General features: G+C 49.1%; 1 protein-coding gene across 1 annotated transcript in view; it reads left to right on the top strand.

The window, feature by feature from the left end:
- The first annotated feature begins 9821 nt into the window (after window positions 1-9821).
- The window catches only part of GLRX3 (glutaredoxin 3), a 32819-nt gene continuing 27299 nt past the window's right edge, over window positions 9822-15341 (top strand). Inside the window, exon 1 of the mRNA XM_036265467.1 lies at window positions 9822-9943. Within this exon, the coding sequence (XP_036121360.1) occupies window positions 9846-9943 (98 nt within the window). The 5' untranslated portion in view covers window positions 9822-9845. The remainder of the gene's footprint in view (window positions 9944-15341) is intronic.

Raw genomic sequence — 15341 nt, forward strand, 5'->3', positions numbered from 1 at the left:
AATGATGAATTCAGCATTTAGCTGTGTGGCATCTGCTCCAGCCAGAGCCTGGGAGGCCTTCAAGAGAGGTGCCCCACCCTCCAGCCTCCTCCGGGATGCTGTCAGCTGAAAACACGTACCATGGCACCTGTCCACCTCTTGTCTTTGTGTAAATCATAATATTACTGAAGAGTGGCGGGTCAGGGTATCTCCAGGCCCATGCTTGGCCCTCACCTTCTGCCTTGGTCGTCAGCTCTGCAGCGAGCAGGTAGGCACAGGTTACCTGCCTGGCCCACTCTCTGGACAGATGCCTATCCCAGGAGGATGGGGATCTGCAGGACGGTCTCCAAAGGTCAGCGCACGTTTGTTGGCTGAGGGTCATGGTTTGGTTCCAGTGTCATTTCAGAGCAGGTGGTGTGTGTTTGTTTGTTGTTACGGCAGGACTCAGCATAAGATTTTCCTAGATGTAGCCTTGTAATGATCTAGACATAATACCTTAAGGCAAAAAAAATAAAATAATAACCCACTGCTTTTCAACTTTCTAAATAATATCTACATGGAGACCTTTGTGGTCTAAGCCAGGGCCCTAAATTATTTCCCGACGTTGTGAGAGTGTTCTTCAGGGATGACCGCAAATAGGTGAGTATTTACTGTTGAAAGCCTCTGTGACCAGTGCACGTGAGAGACTTACATGAGACTGGGCAGTATGCGTGCCCTGCGCTGCCCCTTAATGCAACTCTGCACACTTGCTACCTGCAGAGGGAGGATGTTTAACCTGTCACTTTGCATTTTCTCCATAGGTGCTGTGGATAAGTAAAAATATCACTACACCAAGTATGTGTCTTCTAAACTCAACAGCTTTAGGTTTGACCATAAAGCCTTAATTGTACCTCATTTGAACTCATCCCTGCTTCTGATCTCTCTGTGACGTTCGCGAAGTGTTACACCCTGTGTGCTCTCTGTGCTACGCTGTTTCAACAAGAGATTACATTTTAGTATGTTTTATATTTCATCCTAAATTTTTTTTTATTTTTGAGTGTGTGAAGTCACGTTGGTTATGTTTGATAACCTACTTTTGCATGTATTTTCCTATAAATGATAGGGTGTCTTTCCTCTCAGCTCTCACACCACAGTACAGAGACCCCTAGCATGTGGAAATATGACGGATGTCGCATTAGCATGTGCTTGGAAATAACAAGGATTATAAATGACTCACTAGGTATAGAAAACAGGGAGACTTGTTGGGAAGAAGCATGCTGTCTTTATGCAGAGCCCGAAGAAGGCACTGGGAAATATATATCACCGATCACCTGGTTTTTATTTCTAAGGGGGTTTTATTAACCCCTTTTTATCAATCAAAATAAATTGAGTGCCAGTGAATGCAATATTTTTCAGCTTTTTGAAATTATAAAACAAAAGCAAGACTGCAAACTCATGTATTACTTCTCCTGGTAAATAAAAGACCAACTACCTCTGAAGAGACTGCTAAATAGTGTTAAAGATTTTTATGGTTGTTCCTTAAAATAGGATATTTCATTTAAGGATAGGAGTAGGGATGCCCTGGCCGGTTTGGCTCAGCAGTTAGAGCGTCAGCCTGAAGACTAAAGGGTTTGGGGTTCGAGTCCCAGTTAAGGGCACACACTTGGGTTGCAGGTTCGATCCCCGGCCCTGGTCGGGGTTGTGCGGGAGGCAGCCCATCGATGTATCTCTCTAATGTCAATGCCCCCCGCCCCCCATCTAAAAATTAACGGGAAAATATCCTTGGGTGAGGATTAACAACAACAACAAAAAAGGAGTGGGTCCCGGGACTCGCCATGTCAGTGACCAGGTGTCCAGAACACTGCTCTTTAACATTCATGTCCCATCATAAAGGACATTTCTGTGGGGCAAATACGTTTATGGCTGATAATAAGTCGGGTCTAGGTAGAAAATGATACAATAATCTGACTCAAGGGGAGAGGAAGCCAAGTGGCCTGGAATCCACTGACAAGTGCTGCTTCTAGATGGCAAACGTGTGAAGGAGAAAATAAACATTTCTTTCAAGGGGGTGAGAGTCTCCCTCCTGGTCCTCTGCAGTCCGGGAAGAAGGCCTGAGATTTCGGGACAATTGGAATAGAACCCAGCAGTTTAGAAGATGGGACCGGGGTGGGGGGCACGGGGAGCAGCCACCACGGAGGCCCCCTGCCCTGGGAGCTCTTTGCCTGGTTCCGCTCACCCCCAGGGCGGCTGTGCCTCACGGCTTGAGGGCCTGGTGCCTGGCAGAGCCCTCCTGTCCTGTCTGCAGATCGGCCTGACGTGGCTCGGCACCCCCCCTCTCCCTCAGATCTGTGGCACCCAGGGCCACCCATTTTAGGGTCTCACGCACCTGTCCTTGATCATAGGAAGGAGACTTTCCCCCTCTATCTCCTGTTAGTCGTTTCTTAGTTCAGACGTGAACTGAGAAAACAATGTCACATGGGAAAGTCTAAAGGCAATGTTGGCATCAAAATTTCTGAAAGAGCCCTGGCTGGTTTGGCTCAGCGGTTAGAGTGTCGGCCTGTGGGCCCGAGAGACCCGGGTTCGGTTCCCGCTAAGGGCGCGTGCCTCGGTTGCAGTTTGTCCCCGGCCCTGGTTGGGTCGTGCGTGTGGCAGCCATTCGATGTGTCCCTTTCACGTCGATGTTTCTCTCTCTCTCTCTCCCTCCCACTCTATCTGAACAAAATATGGAAAAAATGTCCTCGGGTGAGGATTAGAAAAAAAGAAAAAAAAAATTTCTGAAAGATACTGCTTCTAATTAAAGTAAAGCATGCGTATTTCACAGGAAGGAGTAACAGATACTGACTTAAACTTAGGCTAATGGAATCACCAGCGTTTGCTTTCTGTGATGAGAGGATGCAACCACGGAGGTTTAAACTGGAGCAATTTTATCGTGAGAACGTGAAATATTGCCCATTTATTTTATATACATCATATGGGGCAGTAGGCCTCTGCACCATTTAAAAATCACTGGTGTGCGTCTTTCTTTTTCGTTTGGTTCTAGAGGAAGGAATTAGAAGTCAGCAACCACTCTACAGAAAACTTATCCCAGCAAGCCCAGGCCGAGTGGGCGGCCCCTTTTGGAGAATTGAGAATCCTTTCAGGATTTGAAGCAAATTCAAACCCGTCACATTGTTCAGGATTATTTTATTGTCACCACCTTTCAGAGGGTCCCTGAGCCTCACTGGGAGCAGCTGCTGACCCCCGGGCACAGGGGCCCACTGCTGACTGGGTAGGGACCTCCAGCATCATACAGCCCAGGCTGGCCAGCTCTGGAAGAGGCTCAAGAATACAGATGTCAGATGATTCAGAAACAAAACAGAAACGCATTGTGTTCCTCTGTCCTGCACCTGGGGGCGGGGAGGATGTCTGATACAGGACAGAGAGGGGAAGGGAGCCCTCATAGGTGTGGCACTTTTGAGGCAGTGTGGCAGGCATGGGACATTGTGGTCAGTCATTTAACTCCTGGAGCCGATTAGCTCTCCAGGTGGGGTGGGGTCTGCCATGTGAGCGAGGGCCAGTGACTGGCCTTGGCCATGGCTCGGACCCCAGAACTTGGTGGTATGTCACCGAGCTGAGTCTCTCAGGGACGTGTGTGTTTCTCTGTCCCAGACCTCTGCACCCTGAATTCCTTCCATAGGTTGGAAGGGCCAGCTGGTGCCCACGGGACACTACAGGTGTCCACTCCACAAGTGACGTCTCCTTTCAAAAGCAGCCTGCGGGAGTGTGCCAAGGTCAGCAGGACGAGGGCCCATGGCTCAGACGAGGCAGCGTGCATGGGGACCCAGTGTCCGGAAGGTTCCCTGTTGAGGTGTGGAGCCACCCAGCCCACAGAGCTCACCTGGTTCCAACTTCTTAGCTCTCTTAAGAACGACTTCTGACTTTACTGGGGTTCTTGTTTGTGAGACTAAGGCAAACTGATTTGGCCCTTAATTTCTCAGTTTTGAAACAAGAATTACAAATAAGAGCAGAAAATTGCCCTGGCCGGTTTGTCAGTGGTTAGATCGTCAGCCTGCAAACCAAACAGGTTCGATTCCGGTCCCAGTAGGGGCCATGCAGTAGGCAAGCAGTCGATGTCCACCCCCTCCCCCCCGCCCCAACTCTATCTGAACAAAAGTGGAATAATGTCTTTGGGTGAGGATTAAAAAACAAACAAACAAACAAAAATCAATGGAAAAGTATCCTCAGGTGAGGATTAACAATAACAACGAAAACAAAAAAAGGGACAAGAGCAGAAAATTAACTCCAGGTGGACTTGGAGAGTAAAAACAGACAGACATGGGCACATACACACACCACAGCGTTTTCAGGTATAATGTTTGACTCCACACCCTGGAGCAGCACATGAACTTACACAGTGATCAGGAATACTCCTGATCCACAGCGTGTCCCCGACACCGCATCTGGGGTGTGGGGTGACCGCATGGGGCACTGGCCCTTGGGATAAACAAGGATGCAAGTGGAAGTGTGTGTGCAGGTGACAACGTGCAGAGTCCCTCCTGCTCTGCCCTGCCCCTTCCCGTGCCAGCATGTTCACAGGCACAGCACAGACTTGGGGAACCGGACAAGGTCTCGAACACCCGGCGCATGGAAATGAGGGGTGAGCGGTGTGAATGTCGGCAGGCCGGGGCGAGGGCACATGGTCTTGATGGATGAGCAGCGCCTCTGCAGATCGGGCACCAGTCTGTGTAGATTCTGAACCGTCGCCTCTCTGGGTTGAATAAAGAGACCACTCAACAAAGGACTCTCCTTCAGCCCGGAGAGGCAGCTGACGCCACCTGCAGTCCAGAAGAGGGCTCTGCACCCTGCACCGCCCCGCCCCGTCTGTGGCCCAGAGATTTGAATTTACGTAGAGGATGGAAAAGAGGCAGTCAGCTCTCCAGATGAATTTTTTCCTGATGAAATGTAAACAATTAAAAACATGTTTAGAAATTATTTTGACGAAAGAGTTTTTGGAGATTGCAGAATTGCATGAAGACCTGTGAACTACATTACTTATAAACATTTCTTCTGGAGAGAATCTGATGGGATGTGGTCACACCCCCTCCTCACCCCTCATCTATTCAACCGCGAAACATTCAACCCAACACTAGATTAGGTCAGTGGGCACCTGCTTATCCACGTTGTTGTTTTATCTTCTTAGAGGAAACCGGGTTGCGGTGAAACCATCCGATATCACCTCTGAAAAGAAATGAAATGTATTTTTATTGGCAGAGCCAAGATGAAGTATGTCTTGAAATCTGTTTTACAAATAACCTGGCACATAAATTGTCCATTCCTGCTTCAAGATCTTTTTTCACATTTGAGGAGCTGTCAGAGGTCCCTAATAAACATGAGTCTTATTTAGTTTACTGGATATGTAATTCTTCTTTTCTTTGAAAATAATAATTTTTTTCAAGCAAGTACAGCAAAAATACAACCAATAAAAATCTAGCTATGACAGCATAAACAACCTTTATAACCAGCATATACATAGAGCCCTCCAATAAAAGCAGTTCCTGGTGAGAAAGACAACACAGAAAATTGGCTGACTTATGTCAAGACGCAGTGTCCAGTTTATCTCAATATGCTTTGTGACATGTCCTTCCCAAGGCCCATTCTTGGAGCCACCCAAGCTGATGGACAGTGGGGTGAAATCCCTGGAGGGCTCCTGAGGGCAGGACACAGACTGTCTACCTCTTGGTTTCCCCATTCTGCATCCAGGTCAGTGGCCCCCAGTGAAGGAGGTGCCAGGGTTGGTGGGAGGGCTGGGGTGTGGCGATGGGCTTTGGAGAGTCTAGTCCAGGGGATCATTAATGCTCTGGGGCTCCTGGGGAGGTGACTTTGTTTGGACCCTTTCCAGCCAGGCACCCAGTGGTGGTCACTGGGCTCCTAGCCACCTCTGTGGACAGAATGAGGGTGGGGGGCGCTCCTGGTGTCCCGGTGGGGGTGGGGAGGGGGGTGGGCTCCTCGGGAGCTCTGTTAGCAGGTTCCCAGCAGCCGCGGGTGCTCATTTAGGCTTTTTATAGTAGCTCCAGAGATGTTATCGCAGCTTGAGAACAGAAATTAAAATATGTATCCTTCAGGTGCAAATCTACTGTACTTACAGTTTTACTGTTTCTCTGCAGGGGGCCTCCATTCATCTTCTAACGGTGAAATTCCTAAGGAAATTAATGTCCTCCAGTTGGGGTTATGTTCAACTGGTCTTCAGGGGCGGAGTAATTGGAATTTAAGAGTCTCTCTTAAAAGAAAGTAAACATTAGCCACTTTACCTGAATAACAAAATTGCCAGTGTCATGCTTTGCCCATTAAAAGTGCCTTCTGAGTCCTTCCCTACAGTACCCCTGTGTCTCTCAGCTCCTCTGGGTGGGGTTTACAAAGATCCCACCTGCTGGGGATTCAGTGCTAGTCCTCATCCTCGATGACCATCATTCCTCTCCACTCTGGGTTATACGTGCCCACCTAGAACTCAGCACTGTGCCCTGCCGCAGAGTGGCTACAGGAATGAATGATTCCTCATCAGAAGTGCATGGCTAAAATACTTCCTTGCCTATGTAGGAGCAGTGTTAGCTGTCATCACCAGGAAGAATAATCACACATGCACACACCCCTCTTTAAAATGGGGTCCACTCACAGACATAGGCAGCCCCCTTTAGCTCTAGGAAGGCCCCTGCAGCCCTGACTGGCACTTCCCTCTCCCAGTCCAGGACTCAGCCCCTAGGACCCGGATGCCCAGCTTCCTGGTCCCCATGCTTCTGGCCCCTGAGTGCCACACAACACCCAGGGGAACCTGATTGTCCCGTCTTTCTCAGGGCTGTGCTGCCATTTAAGGAAAGCTGTTCCTGACTCCTGACCAGGGCCCTGGGAGCCCAGGAGTGGCTGGTGCCCAAGGGCACTTAAGATGAAGTGTCACTGGATTTCCTAGCCCCAGAGAGGGGATAGGAAGTGGCCTAATGATGCTAACAAGGCATCAGCAGAATGTCAGTGCCTGGGATGAACCCACATTGGAGTGGGGGTTTCTGCGGTGGTATTTTTACATGTCAGGTGGAAGAAGCAGTGACGATAAATGTGACACTTGTGAGGGAGGGCTTTGGAAGGCGGAGACGCATTGCACACCCATATATACCCCTTTTGTAATTCAGGTGCAATAGTCCCCCAAAAAGCAACTTGGCCTGAGTGGAATACTCTTTGTTGCCTAAGTCAGAGAAATTGAAAGTTCAGAGGTCACCTGCTGATGTCAGGCCTGTTGATATCAACAGTGATAAGTGCAAAAGGCAGGAGGCAGGACTGGAAATCTTCTCCAGATTTTCCTAGCTTGGTGGGTGTGCTCTCTAGCTGGGGCATGCTGCTTTTGGTAAATTCCATTTAAAGGAAAAATCAGGATTTTTAAAACAGTCACATTAGAGAGGTGATTACTGCATTAAAAAAAAAAAAGATTCCCACAGCACATTGCCCTGGTGTATTAAAATTTCATTATTTTTTTAAATTACAAAGCCAGCCCTGGCTGGTTTGACTCAGCGGAAAGAGCTTTGGCTTGAGAACCCAAAGAGTCTCGGGTTTGAATCCCAGTCAAGGGCACAAACCTTGGTTTTGGGTTTGATCCCTGGCCCTGGTTGGTGTCGTGCAGAAGGCAACCAATCGATGTGTCTCTTTCACGTCGATGTTTCTCTCTCTGTCTCTCTCTCTCCCTCCCACTCTATCTAAAAAAAAAAAAAAAAATCAATGGAAAAATATCCTCAGGTGAGTATTAAAAACATAAAATTACAAAGCCAGTCTCTGCCCTTTGAAAAAATGCAAATGACACTGCCATGTATAATGTAAAAGTGAAGGTACCCCCTTTAAATTCCCTATTTCCACAGACTAGGGGCAAGCTCTCTTAACACTTCTGGGCACATTCTTCTTAAGACCTTTTTAAGTGATGCATTTAAATGATGCATATATATATGTATTTCATTTACATGTAATTCTGTTGCAAAATGGTTATTGGTATAAGTCTGTTTTGCAGCATGCTGTTTCTCCCCACTCCTATTGCATTTTTCCCCCCATAGTAATCTCTAGGTTTTATTTATTTATTTATTTATTTTAAACAAAACTTTTGGCCCTGGCTGGGTAGCTAAGTTGGTTAGAGTGTTGCCCTGATACGCCAAGGTTTTGGGTTTGATTTCCAGTCAGAGCACATACAAGAATCAATCAATGAATGCATAAAGAAGTGGAACAACAAATCAATGTTTCTCTCTCTCTCAAATCAACGACAAAAACAAACCTTTTTATTTAAAAATAATTGTACAATCACATGCAGGAAATGTTACGGGGAGATCCTGTGTACACCTTCTCTGAAGATCATATCTTGCAAACTGTAGTGCAGTGTCACAACCAGGATGCTGACACTTGGACCGTCCATCCATCTTTTCCAGATCTCTCTGGTTTTCCGGGTGCTTGTGTGTGTACTTTGTTCCATCTTTAAACATGTTACCACATGTTTATTTCGGTTTGTGTATCTACCACTACAGTTAGGATCCAAAACAGTTCCTGCATTGCTCTCCTGTTGCATTTTAAATGCTGTAATTTACAGTTTTCAGTAACATCTATTTCTCAGGGTGAGGCACACATGTAACGACTTCCAAGGGCCACTTTGTCACTGTGGCAGTGCAGCCAAGAGAAAATACAAAGTAAGCTGCAAATGAGTCACCTACGGAATTTTAAATTTTCTTGTAACCTCACTAAAATGATAAAGTGATGTAAATTTAGTATAGTTCAGAAAACCCAAAATATCATTTCAACCTGTAATCAATATACTCGCTATTAATGAAATGCTACATTTTTTTGTACTAAGTCTTTGAAACTCCAGGAGCCACTTAACCAGCTGGGTATAGCAGCAGGTACTGAGCACCAGGACAGACACGGTTCCTGCCCTTGAGAACTGGGCTGGAGGAGACAAGCATGGTTCTAATATGGTGAGATATACAAGTAGTGGGTCACAGGTGCCCTGATCACCAGGGAGGGCTCCACTGGGTCTACCCTCAAAGCGGATCCAGACCCTAGGGCTGTCCAGGAGGAGCCCCTTATGTCCGGGTGGGATCCTGGCTTCAGTGAGATGGGAGCTACAGGGGGAGCGGCACTTTGGAGGGAAGGCCAGTGTGGTTTGGGGATCTCCAACAGGAGACGACCGTCCGCAAAGCAGATGAGAGGGGCTTGCATGGTGGTTTCCTTGGTGCTGGGGGACATTCGTAGCATGGACGAGAGGACCTCGGCCGGAGACAGCGTGGAGGGCATGAGAAGAAGGGAAAGGACATAATCTGGAATCAACATCGGGGCGGGGTACCAAGGGGCCCAGGGAAGGTCCGAGCCCAGGACGTGCTGCTCCGAGGTCACTGTGCACGGTGGCTCTGCGCCCAGGGGTGGCACCACGTGGCGCAGGTGTCCAGACACGCGGTGGCGCGGGTTGGGGTTCCCCAGGCCCGAGTTCGCAGCCCTCGGTCAGTGATGAAGTTCTGAGACGTGCACCCTCCCTTTCCCAGACCTCCCACTCCACCCGCCCTAGTGTAACTCCACTTTACATTAAGATTTCGGCTTAGTATGTACAAGCTGACTTCACTTACACTCACATCACACGCACAGCCTCTCCCAGGGACTGTGGAGTCTTAGGGAGGAGACGGAGCCCGCAGCCCCGACCTCGGCACCCAAAGAGCCAGAACGCCGGAGGCTCAGGAACGGAGCGCAGCCGCAGGTCCCGCCCCGGGTGGCTCAGCAGCCGATGGCGCCTGCGCAGACCTGAGACAGGGCGGAACCTGGGCGGGGCTTCCGTGCGCAGCCGCCAGAGGCCCCGCCCCCCGGCCGCCCGCACTCGATTGCTCCTGTCTGGCGGCGGCAGCATGGCGGCGGGGGCGGCTGGCGCGGCGGCGGCGGCGGCGGCGGTGGTGGAGGTCGGCTCAGCCCAGCAGTTTGAAGAGCTGCTGGGCCTCAGAGCCAAGTGAGCGGGGCTGCGGGCGGCAGGGGTGAGGGTGGTGGCAGCGGCGGGAGGACCGGCTCGGCCCGGCCAGGGCGGAGTGGCGGACGCGGCCCCCGGGCCCCGGCTCCCGGCGCCGGCGGAGGAACGGCGCCCGACCCCAGATCCCGGGCCCGGCCCCGGCCCGCCGGGCGCTCGCAGGCCCGGGTCCCCATCCTCTCGCCCGGCCCCAGAGCCCGGGAGCGGCGACGCGGTGACCGAACCCCGGGTCGGGAGGGGCGCGGAGACCCTTTCCGCCGCGTCGCCGTCCGCGGGGAAGGCAGGCCCGCTGGGGTCTGCTGCGGGGCACGTGCTTATCGCCCTTCGAAGGACACCCGCAGGGCTGCCCAGAGGCCCTGGTGGGGACAGAGGGCCTGGCCGAGTGCTCACGCAGGTGCGCCCGCGGCGCCGCGGCGGTAACTGCACCTGGCCTGGGAGGGTGTGTGGGGTCCTCCGTCCCAGGCGTGGGTGGCTCTGGGCGGGAGACTGGGGGATGGCCGGGGAGGGAGCTCCAGTTCCGGTGGCCTGGGAGCAGTCCCCATCTCAGCCGCTGCCTGCCAGGGGACCGCCGGGCCAGTCTCCTCCCGGTGAGAAGGGGTTGGAACAGTGCCCACCTGGGGTCGGGGATCGAGTGCGGTGATGCAGGCGAGGGAACACGCGCCGCCCAGCGCGCCGGCCCTGAGTGTTTCGGTGCCGCGTGAAGCTCCCACGCGAGGAATGCTGTTGACTGACCCAGGTGCAGCGGAATTTTGCCGAGAGACAGGGTAGCTGCGTGGTCAGTGCAGGTGCCTTGGGGGTGGGTCACTGCCTTTGCTGAAAGCGGGGAAGGGTGAGGGTTCCTGTCTTACCTGGCGTTGGCCGTGCTTTCCGGAGGCGATGAAGTTAACAGGGTTAAACCAAAACAGTCCTTTGGGCATATTTCAGGGCTACCTGGAAAGTTGTTTTTTTTTTTAAAAAGAAGGGGAATGACGTTTCCTCACTGATGAAAGGTGGGGTTCGGAGTCATCCCGCCACCCATCCTAAAGCTCGCAGTGGTGGAGTCCAGAGGAGGCTTGTGTGGACCTGCCTTCAATGAGTGAGCTAATCATTGGAGCACGATTTTGGTTTTTGTTTCCCATTTTTGTTTTTATGTATCTTTTTTTTTAAAAAAACAAACCACTAAAGTCCTTAAAATAATCACACTGGGTAAAAGTTTAAATGTAAATACCATTTGGATGTATTATTGTCACTGGTCTGTACTGAAAGTGACTCAGAAAACAATGTATCTTCCCCATGGTGATAGTTTATGTGGGCACATGAGACATGATGTCTGCCACCCCGGGGAAGGTACAAATCTCTGCAGCTTTTTGGGAAAATGGAAGCATTTAAGAATATTAATAGCATTAATTAATGTAATCATTTAAAGCCCACTTTCCAAATCTTCTCTTCAATTTAAAAATTTTATTTGAGTTGAAAATTTTTTTTTGCTTACGTCATCTAATCACTTATCATGTTTATGTGTTGCTGAAACCTCAGCTGGTCTGTACTCTGGAGAATTAACACCCATTTGCAGAGTAATTAAGGTTTTGCCCATTTGGAAAATATTTAACCTGGTAGTGTTTAGTAGTGGTAGCTGGTGTTATCTGTAGATGAGAAACTGTAGGAGCAGAACACCTGTAATAACAGAGAAACAACCATTTAGTGAGCACTAATTGTTTCAAATCTGTATAGTCAGGATTTGAACCTTGTCTTTCTCTAAGGTTCTTCTTAAACAGTGCACTCTGCACTTTGGGCTATCCATGAAGATGGAGATAATGCTGTTACTTGTAGTACAAGAGGGGATGACGGCATTCATGTTTGTTTGAGGTTTGTGTCTTTATGACATTAGTCACCATGTACTTAATTGCAAAGTGGAAGTTAAGCATTTAAATAGGAGAATATTATGGATAAATTAAAATAAAAATTAACATTAATATTATTATTCAGTGTTTTCAAAGTGCTTTTATATTTCTGTTTGCTCTTCCCAACATCCCAAGGTGTTAGTTATTGCTAGTTTACAGATGTGGAAGTTTAGACAAGTTAAAGTACTCTTTAAAGCCATGTTAGTAGTAATGGGATTTAAGTTGTATGTGATTTTTATTTTTTTTACTTGCCGTTTCATACTGTTAAACAATTTGGTACCTATTTTAATTTAAATTTTTTTTTTTCTTTATTGATTTTTTTTTAGAGAGAGAGAGTAAGGGAGAGGGAGAGAGAGATACAAACATCAATGAGAGAGAACATAGATTGGCCACCTCCTGCATGTCTCCCACTGGGGATTTGGCCCACAACCTGGGCATGTGCCCTGACCGGGAATCGAACAGGTGATCTCTTGGTACATGGGTCGACGCTCAACCACTGAGCCACAGAGGCAGGGCTCTGTTTTATTATCCTCACCCAAGGACATTTTTTCTATTTTTTGTTCAGATAGAGTGTGGGAGGGAGAGAGAGAGAGAGAAACATCAACGTGAAAGGGACACGTCGAGTGGTTGCCACCCACACGACCCAACCAGGGCCAGGGACAAACTGCAACCGAGGTACATGCCCTTAGCGGGAACCGAACCCGGGTCTCTCAGGACCGCAGGCCGACGCTCTAACCGCTAAGCCAAACCGGCCAGGGCGGCAGGGCTCTGTTTTAATTTTTTAAAAATGTAATCATATTTCATGTCATTAAAAATTCTTTTACATATAGTTTTAATGGCTTTATAATATATTATTATATGGCTATTAAAATGGTATTGTTAGACTATATATTTGTACAGTTACTTGCTATATAAAATAATGGGAAAGTATTCATATACAGAAACCTCTATCTCTCTAATTGTGTTCTTAGGATAGATACTTGAAAGTATGTAAGAAATTTCTGAAAGAATCCACTTTAATTTTAACCAGTGGGATGTTTTACTCTATCCTTTTTATCACTTAATATTATGATCTTAAAAATCTTTTTTTTTTTTTTATATCCTCACCCGAGGATATTTTTCCATTTTTTGAACAGATAGAGTGGGAGGGAGAGAGAGGAAGGGAGAGAGAGAGAGAAACATCGACGTGAAGGGACACATCAAGTGGCTGCCACCCGCACGACCAACCAGGGCCGGGGACAAACTGCAACCGAAGTACGTGCCCTTAGCGGGAACCGAACCCGGGTCTCTCGGGACCACAGGCCGACGGTCTAACCGCTGAGCCAAATTGGCCAGGGCAAAATCTTTTTTCAATCTGGTAAAAAGTTGAGGTATTAACTTTACTATAATAAAATGCCCAGATCTTAATTGTTAGGCTCATTATGTTTTTGAGATTAATCCATGTTGTTGCATGTCTCCATAGTTGGTTCTTTTTGTTGTTGTTAATCATCACCCGAGGATATTTTTCCATTTTATTTTTAGATATAATGGAAGGGAGTGAGTGAGAGAGAAACATCTATGTGAGAGAGACACATCAATTGGTTGCCTCACGTATGACCAGGGCTGGGGTTTGAACCTGCAACCCGGGTACATGCCCTTGACCAGGAATTGAACCCTCGACTCTTCCGTCTTCGTGCGGATGCTCTAATTGCTGAGCCAAGTTGGCCAAGGCCATAGTTGGTTCATTTTTATTGCTGAGCAGTATTCCATTCTATGGATCTACAACAAGTTCTCCAATTTGCACATTTGGGCTATTTCCAGGATTTGGCCTTTATGTCCAAGGCTGCTGTGAACATTCCTGCACAGGTTCTGTGGGGACTTGCCATGCCTTGGGGCCCCTGTATCTGCAGAGGTTCTGTGAGCATTCCTGCACAGGTTCTGTGGGGGCCATGCCTTGGGGCCCCTGTATCTGCAGAGGCTCTGTGAGATGAGGCTGGAGCAGGCAGAGGCTCACATGGGAGGGTTTTGAGGGACCAGGTAGATCACTTCTGGTCTGCAACCCAGCAGCCAGAACTCAGATCCAGGGTCCCAAACAGCTGCAAGGAAGACTGAAATGCAGCCTAGCTGTCTGCCCCAGAGGAAGAGGAAGCAGTGCTGGAGGACATGCAAGGTCTCTGGCCTGGACTTTGAGGTCACCAACTTACACACTGCCACTTCCCAGTTCTGCTGATACAAATGATAATGCACTGCTTGGGGGCCTCACAGTGTGTCCTTGCCCACCTTAGGTGGGTCTTCCTTCAGAGCTTCCTGCTCTTATTGTGCCCCCAGGCAGCTCTCTCTTCAGCATCAGTCCCATCTCTGCCCCTTTGTGTCATTTTGCTTGGTTTCAGCAATGATCTTGCTTCCTACCTGGGAAAACAGGACTTACAGGAGCATCTCCTGAGCTCCCCTTCTACTTGTCCCTCTCCCAACACCTATACATTTATTTGTGGCTTTACCTATTTTTTTTTAAAGAATTGTTTATTGATTTTTAGAGAGAGAGGGAGAGAGAGATAGAAACATCAATGTGAGAGCATAACATCAATTGGCTGCCTCCTGCATGCCCCCTAACAAGAGTCAAACCCTCAACCCAGGCATGTGTCCTGACCGTGAGTCGAACCGGCAACCTTTTGGTACAGTGGGCAATGCCCAACCAACTGAGCCACACTGGCCAGGGCAGCTTGACCCATTCTAGATACCGTTGTTTCTGATCCAGAGGAGACTGTCCCTTTTCTCAAGGCGAATTCCTCTAGATCCGCCCCCCCCCCCCGCCCCCCGCTGCCCCTGAGACTGCACACTCTCAACCCGTGTCCTCGTCAGCCTCTCCTTGTCCCCTCACAAAATAAACACACAGGTTTTCTTGCATTAAAAGAAAAAAACGTTCCTTGATCCTGTCTTTGGCTCTGCCTTGTTCTGTCTCTGTTTACAGCCAGATCTTGAAGAGCAGAGTTCTAGCAGTCTGCACTTCCTCGTCTTCAGTTCAGGACCCCGCACGCTGCAGTGTGCCTGCCCTGCCACCGCTGGAACCCTTCCCCATGCTAGCTGTCTTTCCTGCTGCTCTGATGGTCGGCACAACTTCCTTCTTGACTTCCTGGAGGCCCTCTATCTATGCTGTACCTCCTGTCCACTCCCTGGGCTCATTTTCCTTCACCTCTGTAGCTGACTGTTGAGCCCAGAGGCTTGGACCTGGCCCCTGTCCCGCTGCATGGCTGTGCATGGTATTGTATCAGCACTGTTTCTTGATGCCCAGATCTGCAGACCAAGTACAGACTTCTTTCCTGAGCTCAAGACCATCACGAACAGCCCATCACACTCCCTTTCCTCCCAGGTTGGCAGCTCCTGTACTGCGATCTGTCACTGAGCCAGAAACTCGGAGTCAGCTCCAGACTGTGCCTCCAGTGTCACCAAATCCTCCTGCTTCTGAAACCCCAGTGCCTCCCTTTGCTGCCTTTCTCCCGACGCTGGGTAGTGGGCTCCTCACCCGT

The sequence above is a fragment of the Molossus molossus genome, unplaced genomic scaffold (genome assembly GCF_014108415.1).
Source record: "Molossus molossus isolate mMolMol1 unplaced genomic scaffold, mMolMol1.p scaffold_m16_p_17, whole genome shotgun sequence".
Taxonomy (NCBI): Eukaryota; Metazoa; Chordata; class Mammalia; order Chiroptera; family Molossidae; genus Molossus; species Molossus molossus.